This window comes from Trachypithecus francoisi, unplaced genomic scaffold, assembly GCF_009764315.1.
Source record: "Trachypithecus francoisi isolate TF-2019V2 unplaced genomic scaffold, Tfra_2.0 Lachesis_group5, whole genome shotgun sequence".
NCBI lineage: Eukaryota > Metazoa > Chordata > Mammalia > Primates > Cercopithecidae > Trachypithecus > Trachypithecus francoisi.
This window is the reverse complement of record NW_022681470.1, coordinates 23,557,753-23,575,547: the sequence shown is the minus strand read 5'-3', so window position 1 is coordinate 23,575,547 and position 17,795 is coordinate 23,557,753. Positions and strand designations below refer to the sequence as shown.

Here is a 17,795-nt window from a genome sequence, read left to right as displayed (position 1 = left end):
CTTTTTGAGATAGGGTCTCACTCTATCACCCCAGCTGGAGTGCTGTGGTGTGATCACGGCTCATTGCAGCCTCGACCTCTGGGCTCAGGTGATTCTCCCATCTCAACCTTCTATGTAGCTGGGACTACAGATTCACACCACCATGCCCGGGTAATTACAAACTTTTTTTTTTCTAAAGACAGGGTTTTATCATGTTGCCCAGGCTGGTTGTGAACTCCTGAGCTCAAGCAATCTGCCTTGGCCTCTTAGAGTGTTAGGATTACAGGCCTGAACTACTGCACCTGGCCAGGTATGTCATTTCTTATGTATAGATTAAGGCTTGGAAAAAAAAATCAATAGCTTAGTTTCAGTTCTTGGCACAAGCCATTAGTTTTGGGTGAGAAACTACGTAAGAACTTTTAGGGCTTGGAATAATTTGAACTGATACTTGAATATAGTTTTGGTTTGACTACTTATATACCTGGGCCTTAGTGCTGCCTAGGGAGTATGTGTGAAATTTCATAGTTCCATAGATGGAGAGGCAGCCAGGAGCCTTGACCATGTCCTGCTGTCCATTGCAATGTCAGGTTCCATAGGCTCTATGGCTGTATGTACAGCACAGAGGAAACTGCAAACAGGAAAACTTCCCACTACTCTCTATGACCTGGCCTGAATTCCTAGTCACCTACCCACCTGGTGGGACCATAGAATGCTGGAGGACTCCCTTTGCCTTATGTATTTCAGGTCTACACTCTACTATCTGCTCTTCATGCCAGTTTTCCTATGAAATCATTTTCTAAAGAGGGAGATGGGGTAAAGTGCAGGGCAGGAAGGTAGAAACAGTAATACTTAGCATTTTCACAAAAGCCTCTTGAAACATCTGAACTCTGTCCACCAAAGGCTGGTTCCATCTGTAACACTACTGCCAGCTTTGGGGACTCTGAGTGCAATCTCTTCTCTAATTAGGTTAAACAACAAAAACTTATTATTAAGCATCATGTAGAAAAATAATTAACAAGGGAAAAAGCTGTTAGAAACCATATAATTTCAGACTTAGAATAAAACTTTTTTCAGGCTGGGCGTGGCGGCTCAAGCCTGTAATCCCAGCACTTTGGGAGGCCGAGACAGGCGGATCACGAGGTCAGGAGATCGAGACCATCCTGGCTAACATGGTGAAACCTCATCTCTACTAAAAGAATACAAAAAACTAGCCAGGCGAGGTGGCGGGCGCCTGTAGTCCCAGCTACTGGGGAGGCTGAGGCAGGAGAATGGCGTAAACCCGGGAGGCGGAGCTTGCAGTGAGCTGAGATCTGGCCACTGCACTCCAGCCCGGGCGACAGAGCGAGACTGTCTCAAAAAAAAAAAAACTTTTTTCCTGCAGGAATTTATCACTGTGCAAAACCAGGTGTGATAAGGCCGGCCGTACTTCACCAGGCAGGTGGGAGGACTCGCTTAGCATGTTCTTTTGTTGTTGTTGTGAATTAAAAACCTTTTAGGTTCAGGGGTACAAGTGTGCAGGTTTGTTATTTAGCACGTTCTTATGATCTTTATCACCCACTTCTCTGATCAACCAGGGACAGAGTTACTCAAACACTTCCTTTCCATTGCCTGAAGTGATGACCACAGGTAAATGCCAGTGTCCTACCATGCCTTTGACTCATCCCAAGATGCCTCTGGGAGGAAGAGTAAGGAAGCTTAGTCTAGGGGTCAGACTTGGAGAGTGGCTCAGCATTGAATGCTGATGGGTTAAAAAGGAAAAAGAACACTGCCAGATTATTCCTGGAGAATCGAGTACCACTTTATGGGCACTGTACATTGTCAGGACTAATTTTACTAAAAGTGCATAATGAAGACTTATGGGTTCATCATACTTTCATTTAAAATTTAGATCCCTTTATGGGATTTCTTTCATGTGATTTTGGTAATGTACCGTTGCTGAGAGCATACAAAACATGACTGAGGAAAAAAGTTACGCCAAACTTGCCCCACTGCACATTCTTCCCTGTGTCTTCACAGATACCAGTATTACTTATACTGCATCTCATGAACACTTTTTGATTCAAAGATGTAATATATTGGTACCAAACTGGATGGAGAATAAGGTGCAGCCAACAGCTTGAATGTAACTTTTCACAATGCTAATAGGTAAAGAAACCACCATAGCCTATTGTCTTTATTATCAAAGTTTATTGTTGGGGTCAGTTCCTATCTACTAGGGAGTACAACTATGTCTCAATATGTGCTATAGTAATTCTAGGGTAACAGCCATTCTGCAAAATAGTTGTACTGGGGCTCTGTTAGGCATAGATCATAAGTCAGTGGAAGAATGAGCCCAGAGAAACCCTGGCAGCAGAGCCGTTACTCTAGGAAAGTTCCAGTGCTATGCAACCTGTAAGGCATCATCGCGTAGCCGATGATGAGACTCAGGGAGGTGTTGGTGGAGTGAAACAGAAGTTGAACCCATTTTCCACTCTTCTCGGCAGGGTGATTATGGCTCCAAGGAAGGAACCCAAAATTAGGTCTTGTAAAATCTTTTAAGCTCCCAAAGCAAGAGAAATAAGACATGAAGAAGAAAGAGCCAGTAACTAGGACAGATGAAAAATTAGGTGGAATTGGAGGGAATGGAAAACTTCTGGAATGCAAAGTAGCTGGGTTTAGATGCCATTTGAGATGACCAAGAATACAGTACAGGTAAAAGCAAATGGGGAAACAATTCAAATATTGACAGTTGTTCAGATACTAGAGGTTAAGTAAAATTCCCCCCCTTAGGGGAAAACTGGTTTAAAAGGATCAGAAAGGTGAATCACTAATAGGAAAATGAGTACCTGAGTAGAAATAGGTGTTTCAAGATGCCAAGAACAGTTTAATATACAGGTGAGCTGAGTCTACAGGAAGGAAAAGTGGTTATGGCAGCCCGTTTCCAGATTTGATCATTGGAATGACATTTCTAGCAATGGCTTTGTCTGTGAAGTCCTGGCATATTTTTTGTAGCACAGATCGCTTTAAAGGAATGTTTTCCTAATACTCAAACTTATGTGGGAATGCAAATTACTATAGTGTAAAAATTCAATGACCTCCCACCTATTCCTGCAGGGCAGGAGATCAGAAGTCTTAAAACAGCTGTGGCTAAAAGCCCAAGCCCTCCCACTGCCCCTGTGATAAAAATATTAAAAGAAATTAACAAAACAAGCATCAGATGAGTCAATGGGCCTTGTACCATGTAGACAGCAGATAATTTATAGTGACTTCTTCTGCAGGCAGCCTGAGAAACAAGAGCTTGCATACGAAATCCTGCCCTATCATTAAATATAATAATGAAAAAAACAGGGCCACTAAATGGGACCCTAAAAAATGTCTAGCTGCCAATCAGGTTGGGAAGATAAATAAAACAGCATAGTTTATTTTAACCTATATCTTCCACACTAACCTAGTCTATAGAAAAGCCATCTGCTGGCACCAGGCCAGTATGTCTTAATTTTCTTGTTATCGTAAATATCTCATTTTTCCAAAGGAGGAAATGTGTAAGTAGCAGGTGTACGTAAGTGACACATTTCTACAAAGCCTTCTCTGTAGTCTTGACCTGTGTGGGGACAGGGTCTACTTTTGGAAGCATTTTCAAAGGCAGAATAAAACTTTACTCGAGGTTTTCTCCATAGAAGGACACCAGAGTTGTGCCCATATGATGAGTCCCTTGTTGGTGTTGAACAAACTGTCTTTTCTCCAGGAAATAACCTTTGTTCGTTCATATTTACAGGTTTCTTTTGATGGACAGATGGAATAATCTCCAAAACAAGAAATGGGGCAGAAGCAGTTTCTTTTCTGAGCATGTCTCTGATGAAATGATAGGTCCTAGACTTTTCTGATACCTTTTATGGTGTGGGGAGGGGCTGGGCTGTGTCCTGGGATGGATGTATAGGCTGCTGTCTGAATCCGGGCTGTTCAGAGCCCTGTGGCCTTTTCCTGATGTTCCCTGTGCATCCAGCGCATCCACACTTTCAGGAATAATCTTCTTGAGGATTTTCCTCTCCAGCTGTTTCAATCAGAGTTCCATTTGCTAGAAAACAGAGAGAACCTAAATGAATTAACCCTTGGCTTTTTGGTATAACTTTTAACAGACATAATAATTCCATCAGTCAGATTTCCAAACGGATGACAAGAGGCAGTTTTATGCCAACTTGGTCTCCCAAATCTCGTGTTCACTGTGGATCTGTCTACTCCCATCACTTCCTCTGGAGCTGCAGAGAGAATGGTGGCAGTCTAGAAGAGCAAAAGCGCATGACCAATATTAGAGGCCAACATTCATAAATGCAACTCAGCATCGCTTTTTCTCCTTTCCTCTTCTGGAAGTGTTTAATCATGTCCCTGAAGTGGTAAGGAGCTTAGGAAATTAAAAGTGCACAAAAATGTTATCTAACAAGGAGAGGGAAAAGCAAAAGGTAAATGAGGAAAAGATGGAAACTCAGTGTAATTCAGTTTGAAATCCAACGTAGGCAATATAAGGGTCAGCAGAAAAGGGAAGCAGGATTCATTGGGTTTCTCAAAACATGGAGGACACAAGGGGGGAAAAAAAGCAATTTTGGTGATTTTGAATGTAATAGTAAGAACTTATCCTTGCTCTGTTGTAATTCCAGGGATCCCAGAATTACAGTGGGATTCAGCAATATGAGTACAATTTAATTTGGGGACAAGGAAGGAGACGTAAGTCACTCTTTGAAACACATACAGACTTATATAGCTGAAGTGGGTAAAAGAAGGCTCCCATTAGCATTTCATTTGTAGAAAAAAGCAAGGAAGATGGAAACACCTAATTAAAAGAAAAAGAATGTGTGAAGATGGTTGATGGTTTCAGGTCCTCTGTGAAAGAGATGGCTTCTTCCTTCATATAAAACACTGTCTAGAGGATCAAATTAATTTATAATTAGGGAGATAAGAACAAAGAGGTAAATGAACTGTTTGTTCTTTGTGGGTGTCCCCGCTGCTGTACATGCTCATCCTCCTCCTTTCTGGAGGTATAGGTGGGTGGGGTCATTTCACTAGTGTTGTCTCAGGCCTCCATTCCTACTTTCCTTTGAAAGCTGCTCTTCCTGTGTACTCAACCCGGAAAATTCCAGGCCTATTGTCTTCGGCCTCAAACTTGACTCACTTAAGAGTCCTAGATATGCACCCTGTTTTCTTTTTTTGGTGTAAAGATTCAGTTTAAAAATACCTTCCTTCAGACATCTGCTGACTACAGGAAATTATTGTAATAGCCCATGTGAAGGTCATAATGAGACTAAGATGTTTTTTTAAAAAAAACAAAAACCCTGAATTCCCGAGGGAAAAGCAAGCAGAAGCTATTATTCTTATTTGCTGGTGGCATACTGTGTAGACAGCTCCAGGACTGAGACCCGAGGCCCAGTGGACACTGTACTGAAGGCACACTTAATGCTCTCCCTATGTCACGGTCCTACAGGCCAGCAAAAGTGAGTACAACTGTCCCAGCATGTCAGTTACACAGTTACACATACTGGCCCTAAATGTTCAGCGTAATTTAAAAGGGAAAGAAAAAAGTTGGCTTTTCAGACAAAATTTTGTGTGAACTGAACAATGCCAGACTATGCTTCTTTGGGCTCAAATCATTTCAACTTTACAGCCCTCAGATGTTCTGGCAGCTCATTCTTTGTTCATTTCACCTATTATACAAGTGTTTCTGGGTCCAGGCCACAGAGCAAAATAGAAACAAAGTAAATCAAACAATAAATGTTCCATATAAAGGAGAAAATGCTAATGGTCTGTTATCTATACCAGCAGTCCCCAACTTTTTTTTGGCACCAGGGACTGGTTTCATGGAAGACAATTTTTGCATGGACCCAGGGCGTGCGGGATGGGGGGCAGCAGGATGGTTTTGGGATGAAACTGTTCTGCCTCACAACATCAGGCATTAGATTCTCATAAGGAGCATGCAAACTAGATCCCTCGCATGCGCAGTTCACAACAGAGTTCGTGCTTCTATGAGAATCTAATGCCGCTGTTGGTGTGACAGGAGGTGGAGCTCAGGTGGTAATGCCGCTCACCTCCTGCTGTTCAGCCCAGTTCCTGACAGGCCATGGACTGGTATGGTCTGTGGCCTGGGAGCTGGAGACCCCTGATCCATAGTACTGCACTGTAGGCTCTAAGTGAACTTAAAAACAGAAAAATAATGGAAAGAGAGAAGGGCATGTCACTCAGCAAAGGCACTGAGTATCTATTCCTGAGTGGTTACCTTTCCCTTTCCCTTCAGTTGCCCTCAGCCATGCTTTCGGTGTCACATTCTTTTGGTGGTTCTCCTCCTCCTGGCAACTCACTCTCGATTTCCCACAGGACGTCGTCTTCCTCCTCCAAGTTGCTGGAGATATGGCACTTCTTGAACCCTTGGACGATGGACTCACTTGAGATGCTATTCCATGCGACCATGACCCACTCCAGAAAGAGGCCCAGGGGCGGCTTCTTAGCATTCCCGGTTGGGCTCAGAGCCAGGTTCCCAGCCAGAAGCCAGTTGGAGTACTGGGCCCGCACGCTGTCATTCAGTGGCTTGTAGACTACGACGTCCAGCACCTGAAGCTGTGAGGTCAGACCCCCTGGGATGATCACCATGTCAGTGTTCATGCTTTCCATGGAGTTCTTCACGGAATCTGTGGCATGGCCCCGGAAGCCATTCAAGATCAGCATCCCTCGCTGCTTGGGCACCGCTCCTGTCCTCCGTCTCCACACCACTTCCAACCAGTCCTGCATCAAGTCTTCAGTCATCCACCCATACCGGTGGCAGCGGATTTCCATCCCACTGGGAAACTTCCCCGGGGGGATATACGTTCCCCTCAAAATGATGTATGGAGGTAACTTCCTCCCATCAGCCAAGACACCAAGCATTGCTGTGATTTTCAGTTTTTCCCTGCCTGGTGTCTTGACCAAGACAGGCTTTTCGCCCTGGTTATCAACAGTTACCCGTGATGGCACCTCTAAACAAATGGGCGTCTCATCTGCATTCCCCATCTGAGCTACCTCATAGTCATGCGCCCTGCGCAAAGCCAGGACACTGCGTTGGTAAGTGACGAGTTTCTCAGTCAGGTCTTCCGGCAGATGCTGGGGCACGGGCACTTTATGCCTCAGAGACAGGTCATACCTTCTCATCATTCTTCGACACCAACCTAAGCTTGCCTTGAACCCTTTCTCTGGAATGTTCATTTCCTGGGCGATTTCAAGAGCTTTCAGCTGCATCGCCTCGCGGGTGATGGGGTCCCCTTTGGCCTGCATGTATCTGACATATTCGGCCACACGCTGGTCCACCAGAGCAAACCTCCCGTTCTTGGGGCCTCGGAATGCTCGCCGCATGGCGTGGGCGTTTTGAAGCTGTGGCTTCACTTTGCGCCAGTCTCGAACGTTTTTTTCCAATACTCCAAACTGCTTGGCAGCCTGGCAGTTGTTGGTACTCTCGGCATATTCCACCACCATCAGCTTGAACCCTGCGTCGTAACTGCGCCGCATGCCCCGGCTGAACTGAAACTTCCCAGCTAGGTCGTCAGCAGAGAGGTCATACCCTGGGAAGCCCATGGCCATGTAGAAGGGGTACCCCTCACTCCACTCGGGCAGCTCTGTGATATCCCGAGGCAGACGGAGGCCAAAGCTGTCAAAGTGCTGAGGCTGAGGAAACTGGGAGGTAGCATTCATTGGGTGTGGCCAGTCTGGAGGCTTTACGTCAGATTCTTCATTTTCTGGGAGACAAATAGTGAGGGACAAAAATAATGCCAGTAAGTAAAATGGCTTATACCCTGATTTTTGGGAGTTGAAATGCTAAGAATACCTTACTCTGAGGTTCACCAAAAATAGTAACTTTAATAACAGGTAACATTGCCTAAGTCCTTATCCATATGACAATTTATATGGAATACCCACACCTACTTCGTTTAATAACTCTAAGTATCACTGTTCCTTCTTTGCTGATGAAGAAGGGGAGGCTACAGAGGTTACATAATATACCAAGGGAGACAAGCCAGAAAGTGGCAGAGCTGAGAATTGAACAGAGGCACCAAGCTTGGACCAAATAATTTGGGGGCCATGTTTGCGTCAAAATACTTTTTATGTGAATGAGAAGCCAAATGTAAACCATATTACCATATAATATTACAGAGACACATCATGGCCTGAATCATATCCCTTTAGAACCAAGAAAACCTATAGCAAAAACCACACTTAGCAAAGTTAAGCTTATAAGGCAGAAAATTAGTTCTTGCACATTAACGGTGGAACCGAGTTTCACTTTATATTTAGAAGGTGGTCACAGAAGTTGAGTATGACTTGGGGAAATTACCCTATCTCACCCAAACTAAAATGCCATCAGTTGTAGGATGCATCATTATGTGCCATTAAGAAAGAAAATACTACTAATTAAGCTGTGACATGCCACTGATTTTAAGAGGCATTCTCAATTTCAGAGACAGTCAAGCAATGGGGGAAGAAACATGTCTCAGAGTCAGTGAAATACGGCATTTTAAACTCTTCTGGAGAAAAGACAAAACTATTTTGACAGTCTGGAAGCAATGCTAGATTTATTCAACTGCGGCCTCAATAACCATTTTTCTTGACAAAGGACTAGGTACTTCTTAGATACATTTGCTCAAATGTATACTATGACTGCTAATGCTTTTTCTATCCAGTATGAAATGGACAGGAAGCCAGGTAACTCAGGAAGCGTGCTTCCTCTCACTCTTCTCAGTTCGCAGAGGCATATGGTACACTACTAGCCCTGTTCAGCTAGAAGGCGCACTGGACCAAACGCTGCACAAGCCTCATTTTGCTTCATCCACATAGAAGGTCATACATCGAGCCTTGTTACTCAGAGCTGATAGAGGAAGAATGGAAGCTCTGAGGTAAAAGCAGTTGCCTAAGGTCACATATTTAGCACTGCAAAGAGGGAGATTTCAAAACTCCAAAGCCCATAATCCTTCTACCTCTTAAAATACCCCATGGAATGTACACTGAAAATCCCACTTCACAATGTTCCCAGCTGGATGGATGCTGAACTGCTTTACTTGTAGTACCTGCAGAGGTGCCTCCTTGGAGCTGCCAGTCGTCAGAATTCTGAGACTCCTCCTCCCCTTCCAACCGGGTGATCATGTCTGGCTTAGGGAATGGGAATTCTGTTTATAAGAAATAAAATAGGTAACCACTGTGTATTACTGTCCTGGAGCACTACCAAAATAAGTACTTTAAAATACTTAAGAGCCACTCTCCCCTTCTCTGTGAAAAACAAGGGGAAAAAGGCTCAGGGATACTTAAAGAAAAAAGATAATGGAAAATAGGTCTGTCCAAGGGAATGGGTAGATCTCTCCTAATGAGGGATGGTATTGGCACCAATAATAAAAGAACTGCATTTAGCAGGCAAGAGGGTGAATGCAGCTGCTGATCCAATTAACATTTTGGTACCTGTATGAGCAAACTGGGAAATCTCTTCAAATGGTTACATTCTGCTGATAAGATGTGTGATATCAATTTGGGGTGGGGGCTGGGGAGAGGAGCAAACAGTCTTTGGGAGGATATGTCCCCAAACTTCTGAGGCTGGCAGGGTAACATCAATGCCTGCCTTCTCTCGTAAGGAACAGTGAGGCACAGGCCCAGATCCATGGTGACATTTCTAAGGTTATATGGTTTTTTCCTTAAATGTGAATGCCTGGGTTGAATGGGGGCAGTTCTGAGGCAGCACGGGTTGCTGAGTAGGATGACACAATATTTATATTCTGCCCAAATCAAAAACTGGAAATTAAATGGGCACAGACATTGAGGAGGCAGAGTCTAAGTTCAGGAGAAAGGGATGTTGGATATACCAGAGAAGAGAGGCATGGAAACAATTCTCTGGGCTCAGAGCTTCCAGGAGACAAAGGAAAACAAAGTTTTACCCAGGGACAGGACAGTTTCATAATTCATCCTCATGACTTCCCGGTAGAGGGCCTTCTGTTGCTCCGTCAAAACTTCCCACTCTTCATCGGAAAAATATATGGCCACCTCATCAAATAGGGCCGGTACCTAGAAGAGTGAACAGCCCTTTCACAATGACGAACAGGCACAAGCAGACAGGCTTTCAGAGCGGACAGGACCTTACAGACAGCCTGGGACAGCCCATCCTCTCACAGGTCAGGTGAGGGACCCTGATGCAGGGGAAAATGGACTGTCCACATTCATACAGCTGCTGGAGGCCAACGAGGGCAAGAGCACAGTCCTTCCGTGCTCACCACTGCGGCTGCCACTCTCCGTTCAGATAAGGTGAGCAGCACCCTGAGAAGAAAACTCCCAATCATGATCACTGGCTGGGGGACACTGGGACATTGTACCCTCCTGCGCTGTGGTGAGAGCTGCTCACGGCTCACCTCTGACCCAAGACTTAAGCCACCGACACCCAGACAAAGTGTCCCACCAACACACTCACCCCCAATTCCCTCCCACCCCAGAAAAAGACCCTCGGCCCTGGGCGGGGTGAGTTGGGTTTGTAAATCTGAATAGGATCACTGCCCTCCATGGAATCTTTGTGGGTTTCCAGGGCACTGCATTTCTAAGGGTACTAACCAAAGTGTTAGACTTGGAACCCAAAGCTGCCCAGAGTAGAGCTTTGAGAGAAGGGGTCCTACTTGGCCTTTCCGATCCACAAGAGCATGAAGAGTAAGAACGAAGGGCTAATTAGAGCTTAATATATGTAATGAGATGCCAGAGCAAACTCATTCACTTTGATCCTAGACCAGGTAAGCAGAAAGCCCAAAAGACTCCATCCCTCCCCTGTTCCTCTGCTTCCTGGCCCCAGTACCAGGGGGCTCCTCAGTAGCCCAAGGCATCCAAGCCACCCAAACCACCCTCCTCTTTTTAACTGTATGTCTTATTTCAGTCATTAAAAATCCTACTCCAGCGCTCATCCTATGTAGTGGTAAGAAGGCACTGGCCAGCTTGTTTCAGTCTGGTTATTTTGTATTCTTGCCTTCAAAGCTATTTCCCAAAGCTGTATCTTGGGTCTGGGTGATTATGATACTGTTTTTCCTCAGTTTAGAAAATTAGTGTCCATACACTATACAGCCTGCAGCCACTTCAGGGCTCAGGCCGTCGGTCACATTGGCCTTTCCTCTCTGACCCAAGGAAGCCCCATTGTTCTCTCCCCACCTTCCACAGCACCTCACACATAGGAAGCACGTACTAGGAGAGGGCCTGTAACTGCTTCATTTATTCCCTACGACGGGCCTGTGGAGGAGCAGATATGCCTACTTTTTTCTTTTTTTTTGAGATGGAGTCTTGCTCTGTTGCCCGGGCTGGAGTGCAGTGGCATGATCTTGGCTCACTGCAACCTCTGCCTCCCGAGTTCAAGCCATTCTCCTGCCTCAGCCTCCCTAGTAGCTGGGATTACAGGTGCACGCCGCCATGCGTGCACCTGTAATCATTTTTGTATTTTTAGTAGAGACGGGGTTGCACCATGTTGGCCAGGCTGGTCTCAAACTCCCGACCTCAGGTGATTGACTCACCTCAGCCTCCCAAAAGTGCTGGGATTACAGGCGTGAGCCACCGTGCCCCTACTTAATCAAGGAGAATATGGGCTTAGAGAGGTCTCATTTCCAGGCTAATGTCATAGCCAATAAATGGTGGGGTTGCGACTTGGACGCAGCACTGCCTGACCGCAAGGATCCAGCAATACCGAGCACAGCTGCCTCCCTGATGACTAACCCTCAACTCTCCCCAGCTCTGTGCTCCGCTTGTACTCAGCTGTGTACAGTTCCCTGAACAACCATTCCCCGATGCCCCCTACACCTTGGCCCATATTCTCCCCTGGCCTTGGAGGGCCTCCCCTTTCTTGGTCTGGCGGACACCCACCCATCTTCCAGGACTCAGCCCCAAATCCCTGCTCCCCAAGAAGCCTGCTCTGTGCCATGCTGTGAGCACACCCAAACATCCCTGTGATGCCCTGGGCTCCACACTCCCGGGGCACTCATCACACTGCAGAACTCTTTTAGTTGGTTTGTCTGCTCCCTCCGTTAGAATCTGAGCTCGTTGAAGGCAGGACCTGTACTTACTCCTTTTTGCCTCCCTAAGCCCAGGACACTTCCTGTAGCTAGCAGTCACTGAAAAATGTGTTTTTGAATATACGATCTAGGCAAATCTTCTCTGGATTTCCCTTCTCTTGTTCCACTTGGAACTGTTTCAGAGAATCATTAAATTTTATCTGTCACAAAACGGAGCCTACTCTTTGGAGTAAGAATGGACAAAAATCTCTAAGTGTGAAATACAAGGAGGTAAAACGGATTTGTCTCCAGGCTTTCCTCAGACTTCCTTGCCCTGGAAAGCCAGTCAGCCCAAGAATTTTCCACCCCACTCCTTTCCCACTTCCCAGGCTTTTAAAGAACTGTCTCTTTGGCCTTTTTTTCTCCCTGGGAAGTTCCAGATCTAGGCCATACCTATTTATAGTCCCTTTCCCTTTGCTGATAAAATGGGAACAGGACTGGCTATGCCTGTCATTTCAGAGGGGCCATCAATACTCTTAGGGGGGTAACATATTCTAGGCCTGGTAAAAACATCAGGTACCAGGAGCCCTGAAGCTGCAGGAAGAAAGCTGGGGGCTGGTGCAGGATTCATCTCCTCCTATTGATGACTGAGCCACGGAGGATCTTCAAACAAGCCCACATTATGCTCCAGAGGCACAGTACAGTGGCTTAGAAATTCTCCTCACAGCAAGCCTCTGTGAGAATGGAGTGATCCTTCAGCCAGGCCCTGCTGCGCAGGCCTCCCCTCGCTCCACAGAGGCCTTTTATCTGGCTGAACACAGCAGAAGGTAAACAGGGCCGGCCCTGGGCAAAACTGAGAAGTCAGGCAGTCTGTGTACCACCTCTAGACACCCCTTCTTGGCCTTGCAGGTAGGGACCCTCAATCCCTGCCCTCCTCCCTTTCCTCAGAAGATCAAGGGCTCACTGGATAAGTGTTCTTCCTCTAGCTTGTGTGCACTGCCTTGCTCTGCTAAGGAAGCTGGCATTCCAACGCTATCTCAAAGGGTAAATGTTGTCAAGTGCTTACACCTTGCACAGCCTCACTAAAGCCTCGCAGCCACCCAGCAAAGATGCAGGGATCTCAGGGGAGTGAGTTTGTACTGATCCACTGATGGAGAGCCTGCTATGTGCCAAGCACTGTATAGGACACTCAATCATATAAATATATTCTCTCACTGAATCCTCTGAACTAGGGACATGGGGATCACTACCTCACTTCTACGTTACCCATAAAACAACAGAGTGTTTAAGTAACTTGTTCAAGGTTACAGAGCTAAAAAGTCTGATGCCAAAGCTTTGCTTTCTTAGCAGGCCACACAGGCCTTAGCATGGTGGCTGGAGAGAGCCTGAGGCCTCCCTCAGAAAGATGGGCTAAGGCCTCATTCCACAGAGCTAAGGAGAAAGCTCAAACTCACCAGTGTAACACTCCATGTTCTCCTGGCTGGCTCTGGCCCCTGGCCTGGCCTCCTATGCCTGATCCCCCTCCTCTCCCTGCCATGAGTTTCAGGTTCCAGCTGCAGGAGCTGCTCCTAACTAACTATGCACACAAGTTCCTCTCCCCAGTGCTTTTGCCTGTGCTGTCCTCTTGCCTGGAACGCAACCCCCTTCCCCTTCCCTTGGCTGATTCCATCATGACTAAGACTCAGTTCAAAGTACATTTTTTTTTCTACTTAAAATTGTATTTCTATTTCAAGTCTATGGAATTTTATCCTAATTTATTATCATAGTTCTTATCCTTGAAAAGCTTTCACTGATCACCCTAACATAATTCTCTATAACCAAAATACGTATTTTTAAAACAGATTCTTTTATTCTAATTTAATGCTCTAGAGCAGGGTTTCTCAACCTCAGCACAACTGACGTTTTGGGCCAGTTACTTCTTTGTTGTGTGTGTGTATGTGTGTGGGTGGCGGGTGGGGGGGGCATCCTGTGCACTATAGATGTCTAGCAGCACCCCTTCTACCCACTAGATGCCAGGAGGATCTCCCAGTCCCCAGTGCACCCCTATCAAGTCAGACAACGAAAAGTGTTTCCAGATATTGTCAAATATCCAGGGGTGGGGAAAGGGGGTAGTGTTTCCAGATGTTGCCAAATGTCCAGGGGTGGGGGCAAAATTGCTCACTGCTCAAGATTAGGCCTTGTCCAGGAGGCCCTGGAGTTCTCAGCCTAAATGAGGCATGCCCCTCTTGGCTCCTGATGCATCCTTGCAGACTTCCACCACTGCACTGTGCAGACTGTGCTTACTATTACTTACGTTTACTTCCCTGTCTTGCTCACAAGACTGGAAATTACATCAGGAAAAAAGCCTCTCTTTATGCCCAACACTGTGCTTGGTAACTGTGGATGGATGGCCGATTGCCTGGAGGCCACAAATGCCCAATCCCCAGCACCACCAGCTGCTGGAGTCCCTCCTCCAGCCCCTCTGGTTACTTCCTTCTTTCCCCACCCAAGCATGGTTGGTCTTCATCTTGCTCATTCCTCACTGTCCCAACACATTCACTTTTATTGCACCTGTTCTCTAAGGCTCTCCATTTAGATGTTCTGGGTTGACCAATTGAGCCTCAAAGCCCTGAGTTTCGACTGCCTTGAGGTCTTGTTCCAGGCTACGTGGACCTGACGCCTGCTTGGATCAGAATTGGGAAGAAGGATGTGTTGGGCAAAGAACACTGATGAGACAAAGGCAGCGCAGCGTCCACAGCTAGACTGGCAAACTGAGAGCCTGTGCTTGCACTGCTTTTTAAAAAAAAAAAAAAAAATTAAGGTATAGCATACATATGGTAAAATGCATTACTTTTAAGGGTGCAGCTCAGGAGACCTGTTTTGAAGAACAAATGTCAGTGTTCATGTGTATCCTTAGGGCAAGGCAAATAATCTTTCTGCATCCCAGTTCCCTCATGTGGTAGAGAACAATTTGGAAGTACCATGCTTGTATGGATAGGGGCTCTTCATGGAAGCAAAGGATATTATGTATACTGACAATGTTTATACACAATGGAAAATAAGCAGAGAAAAGGAATGTCAATTTGTTGCTTATTTAAAATGTTTACTATTCATGCCTAATTACCACGGAGTCCAGTTAACTACTGTGAATAACTATCTGTAACTATAAATATCTACTGCATTTGCATTTGTATACACTGACCTCTATCATACTATCCTGTGTGTATACCCTGAATCTCTGTATTCCCTGCTGCCCACCATTTCTATCCAGGCCAGCTGGACAGGCAGCTCTCCTGTGTGAACTGTGGTAAGAGGTGTTCACACTGAATCAACTAGCCTAACCTCTCATGTCAACCCAATCACTTGAGTCTTATTTAAAATGGTTCCCTTCAACCAGCAGTAAGTCAACCAACATTTACTTGGTGCCTACAATGTGCCTGGCATCAAACACAGTGCAGGAAAAGTGGGTGAACGAGAGAGACAAGGTCTTGGCTTCTAGGACTTCCAATCGAACGATGACAAGCTACATGACTGAGGGACTGTTTCCATAACCACCTCCTGCATTCTTTGCACTGCCTTTTAAAGCCACAGAGCTGTTTTCTCAGGAATGCAAACACACCGGGCTGGGCTATTTTTACTTCCCACGTCTGTCTGAGGAGGAGACTTAAAGCAAGCTGGGCTCTCAGGCCTGCTTCTGCTGGCTGTGTGGACTCCACACCTTGTTACTTACCCATCCGCCCTCAGAGCAGATTCGTACTTTCTGCATGTCTGCCGGGCCGTCCTCCAGTTCCCGGCTCTGAATCTCTTCTTCCTCTTCCTCTTCTTTCAGGGTCAAATTGAGAGGGTACGCTGTGGACTCCATCTCTGCAAGCAAGATTCAGGTTCAGAAAAACCAGGTGTCACTCTCCCCAAAGCCTACGATGGGAGACGCTGAGCCACATACAAACCTCTTTAGCCCCAAGCACTGTTCCCTCTGGAGGGAAGTAAGGAAACAGGGTCGGCCAGGAAGCTACAGGGTGACAAGTTTAATGGTGATAAGAGAGGCTATGGGTAGATAACGCATCTGGCTGCCTTCAAATATTTAAAAAGCTATCTGGGGAAGAGAACCCAGACTGGTTTGTAGAGACCGGACGGCAGAACTGAGGCCGGCCAGTGGGTAAATATTCCTGGAAAAGGTTTTAAGCAGTGAGAAAGGCAATACTTTCTCGCAGCCAGTGCCACCCAAACAGGAATCAGAGCCAGGGGAAGGGTGCTGATTTCCTATCAGTGAAGGTGTCTGAACACAGATTGGACACTTACTCAACTGGAATGGGTGCTAGAAGCCAGTTAATTATGGGCGGAGCGGTTGGCTCAGGAGGCCCATCGCCTGGATTTTCCAAATTCAAAGGTTCTGTCCACGAGCTGGTTCAGAAAATAGGGTCATTCTACCTTTAGGGACTTTGCAAACCCAGGAGTCAGTGAAACATACTGAGGGGTATGCCTGGATACCCAAAAAGGTGCAGAAATCGGCTGTGGCCCACCCCGTCAGGGAAATGACCCATTGCCTCTGGGCTGCAAATTCCCTATTCGCTGACTCTTGGCCAGTACAAAGGGCCGCGCTCCTGCCCTCTATGGGCGCGGGCAATTCCTAGGTGTGGAGTGCGGGTGCATCTTCAGGGCTGCATCGGGGGACCTCCAAAGAAAAGATCCCTCCGGAGTTCAAAGTCGGTTCCTTCGATATTTCCAAAAAAGATGGGCAAACGCGGCATGGATGGGTCTAGGCTTCAGATGCCTGCAGCTGGGGCCCGAACTTGGCCGCGGTCTCCCGGCCGGCTCCGGGACAGAGGTGGGAGGGGCCGCCGCCCCGCGCTAAGGTGCCGCAACCAGAGCCGCCGCCCGCCGTGCCCCGCCTGCGCCACCGCCGCCGCGCCCCCGGGCGCGTTCGGATTTCTCCAGCCATCTTGCCCCATTTCCCTTTCTCCGCGGCCCCGCGCCGGGAGCGCTTCCGCCGCCCCCTCCGCCCGGCCCGCCTCCCCGCCGGGCCCCCTCCCGGCCCCAGCGCACCTGCCGGGCGGCGAGAGCCGGCGCCGCCCGCCTCCCCCGGCGGGCCCGCAACAAAGGCGGCGGCGGCGGCGCAGCCTCGGCGCCCCCGCCCCCGCCGCGGCCCAGCCGCCCGGGACCCGGGGGAGGGGCCGCGCCGCCGCCGCCCCCGCCCGCGCGCACTCACCGCCGGGCCCAGCGGCCAGGGCGCGGGGTGGGGACGCGAGGGCTCCGGCCCGGCTGTCACAGCGCCATCCTTTCCGCCTCTCCGTCCTCCCGTGCGCGCGGCCCCTCGGGAGGGAGCGGGGAGGACACGTGGTGGGAGGAGGGAGGGTCCGGCCCGGAGCTGAGGGTGTTGGGAGGCGAGGGGAGGAGCGCGGCTGATGTCAGCAGGCCTCGGCGGCGCCGGGGGACGGCGTCCGCGCGAGCTCCGGGGCCCTCCTCTCGGCGCGGCTTCCGGCCGGTCCGCGCGCCGCCCGGGCAGTCCCTCGCGGGCCTGGGCAGCCGTGCCCTCGGCCTTCTCCTGCCCCACCCGCTGCAGGCCGCTTTCAGTGCTGCGTGTGACCTCGGCGTGGACGAGGCAGGAAGAGCCCGGATTGATTTTAACTGAGCGTAGCGTGGGCGCACAGTTCCATGTGCTCATTTGCAGTCACCAGCGGGTTGCACTTGCTTGGACGAGCTCTCCAGGCGCTCTCGCCGTGTTTCAGGGAATGAAAGACTAGACTGGCAAGAGAGTGTAGGGGCATGAGGAGGGGTCTTGGAGGAAGAATATTCGTATTCTGGCAGCAGGCTTCTGTCCAGAACTTCCTCATATACATGGAGAAGGAACTTCCT

At 47.9% G+C, this 17,795-nt stretch overlaps 1 protein-coding gene across 4 annotated transcripts; it reads right to left on the bottom strand.

Annotated features, from left to right (window-relative positions):
* Nucleotides 1-2,146: 2,146 nt before the first annotated feature.
* POGK (pogo transposable element derived with KRAB domain) lies at nucleotides 2,147-17,483 on the bottom strand. Of its 4 annotated transcripts, XM_033195584.1 has the most exons (7): nucleotides 17,149-17,483; nucleotides 15,673-15,806; nucleotides 9,888-10,014; nucleotides 9,033-9,131; nucleotides 6,904-7,706; nucleotides 6,221-6,849; nucleotides 2,147-4,033 (listed from the first exon to the last, which is right to left on the bottom strand). In XM_033195584.1, exons 2-6 carry the CDS (start codon nucleotides 15,802-15,804, stop codon nucleotides 6,235-6,237), a joined length of 1,776 nt encoding a protein of 591 aa, XP_033051475.1. In that variant the 5' UTR covers nucleotides 15,805-15,806; nucleotides 17,149-17,483; the 3' UTR covers nucleotides 2,147-4,033; nucleotides 6,221-6,234. The 4 variants fall into 4 exon arrangements, with proteins under 4 accessions (XP_033051475.1, XP_033051473.1, XP_033051472.1 ...); XM_033195582.1 differs by having other exon boundaries at nucleotides 6,221-7,706; nucleotides 16,986-17,482; XM_033195581.1 differs by having other exon boundaries at nucleotides 6,221-7,706; nucleotides 17,149-17,481.
* Nucleotides 17,484-17,795: the final 312 nt, after the last annotated feature.

What these genes read in the sequence shown, in the direction of transcription:
- POGK (XM_033195582.1), bottom strand. Translation starts at nt 15,804, where the DNA reads ATGGAGTCCACAGCGTACCCTCTCAATTTGACCCTGAAAGAAGAGGAA. An exon ending in TCTGCTCTGAGGGCGGATGG is followed by an intron (nt 10,015 to 15,672) that starts GTAAGTAACAAG and finishes TCACTCTTCTAG; the next exon opens with GTACCGGCCCTATTTGATGA. An exon ending in TGAAACTGTCCTGTCCCTGG is followed by an intron (nt 9,132 to 9,887) that starts GTAAAACTTTGT and finishes TCTTATAAACAG; the next exon opens with AATTCCCATTCCCTAAGCCA.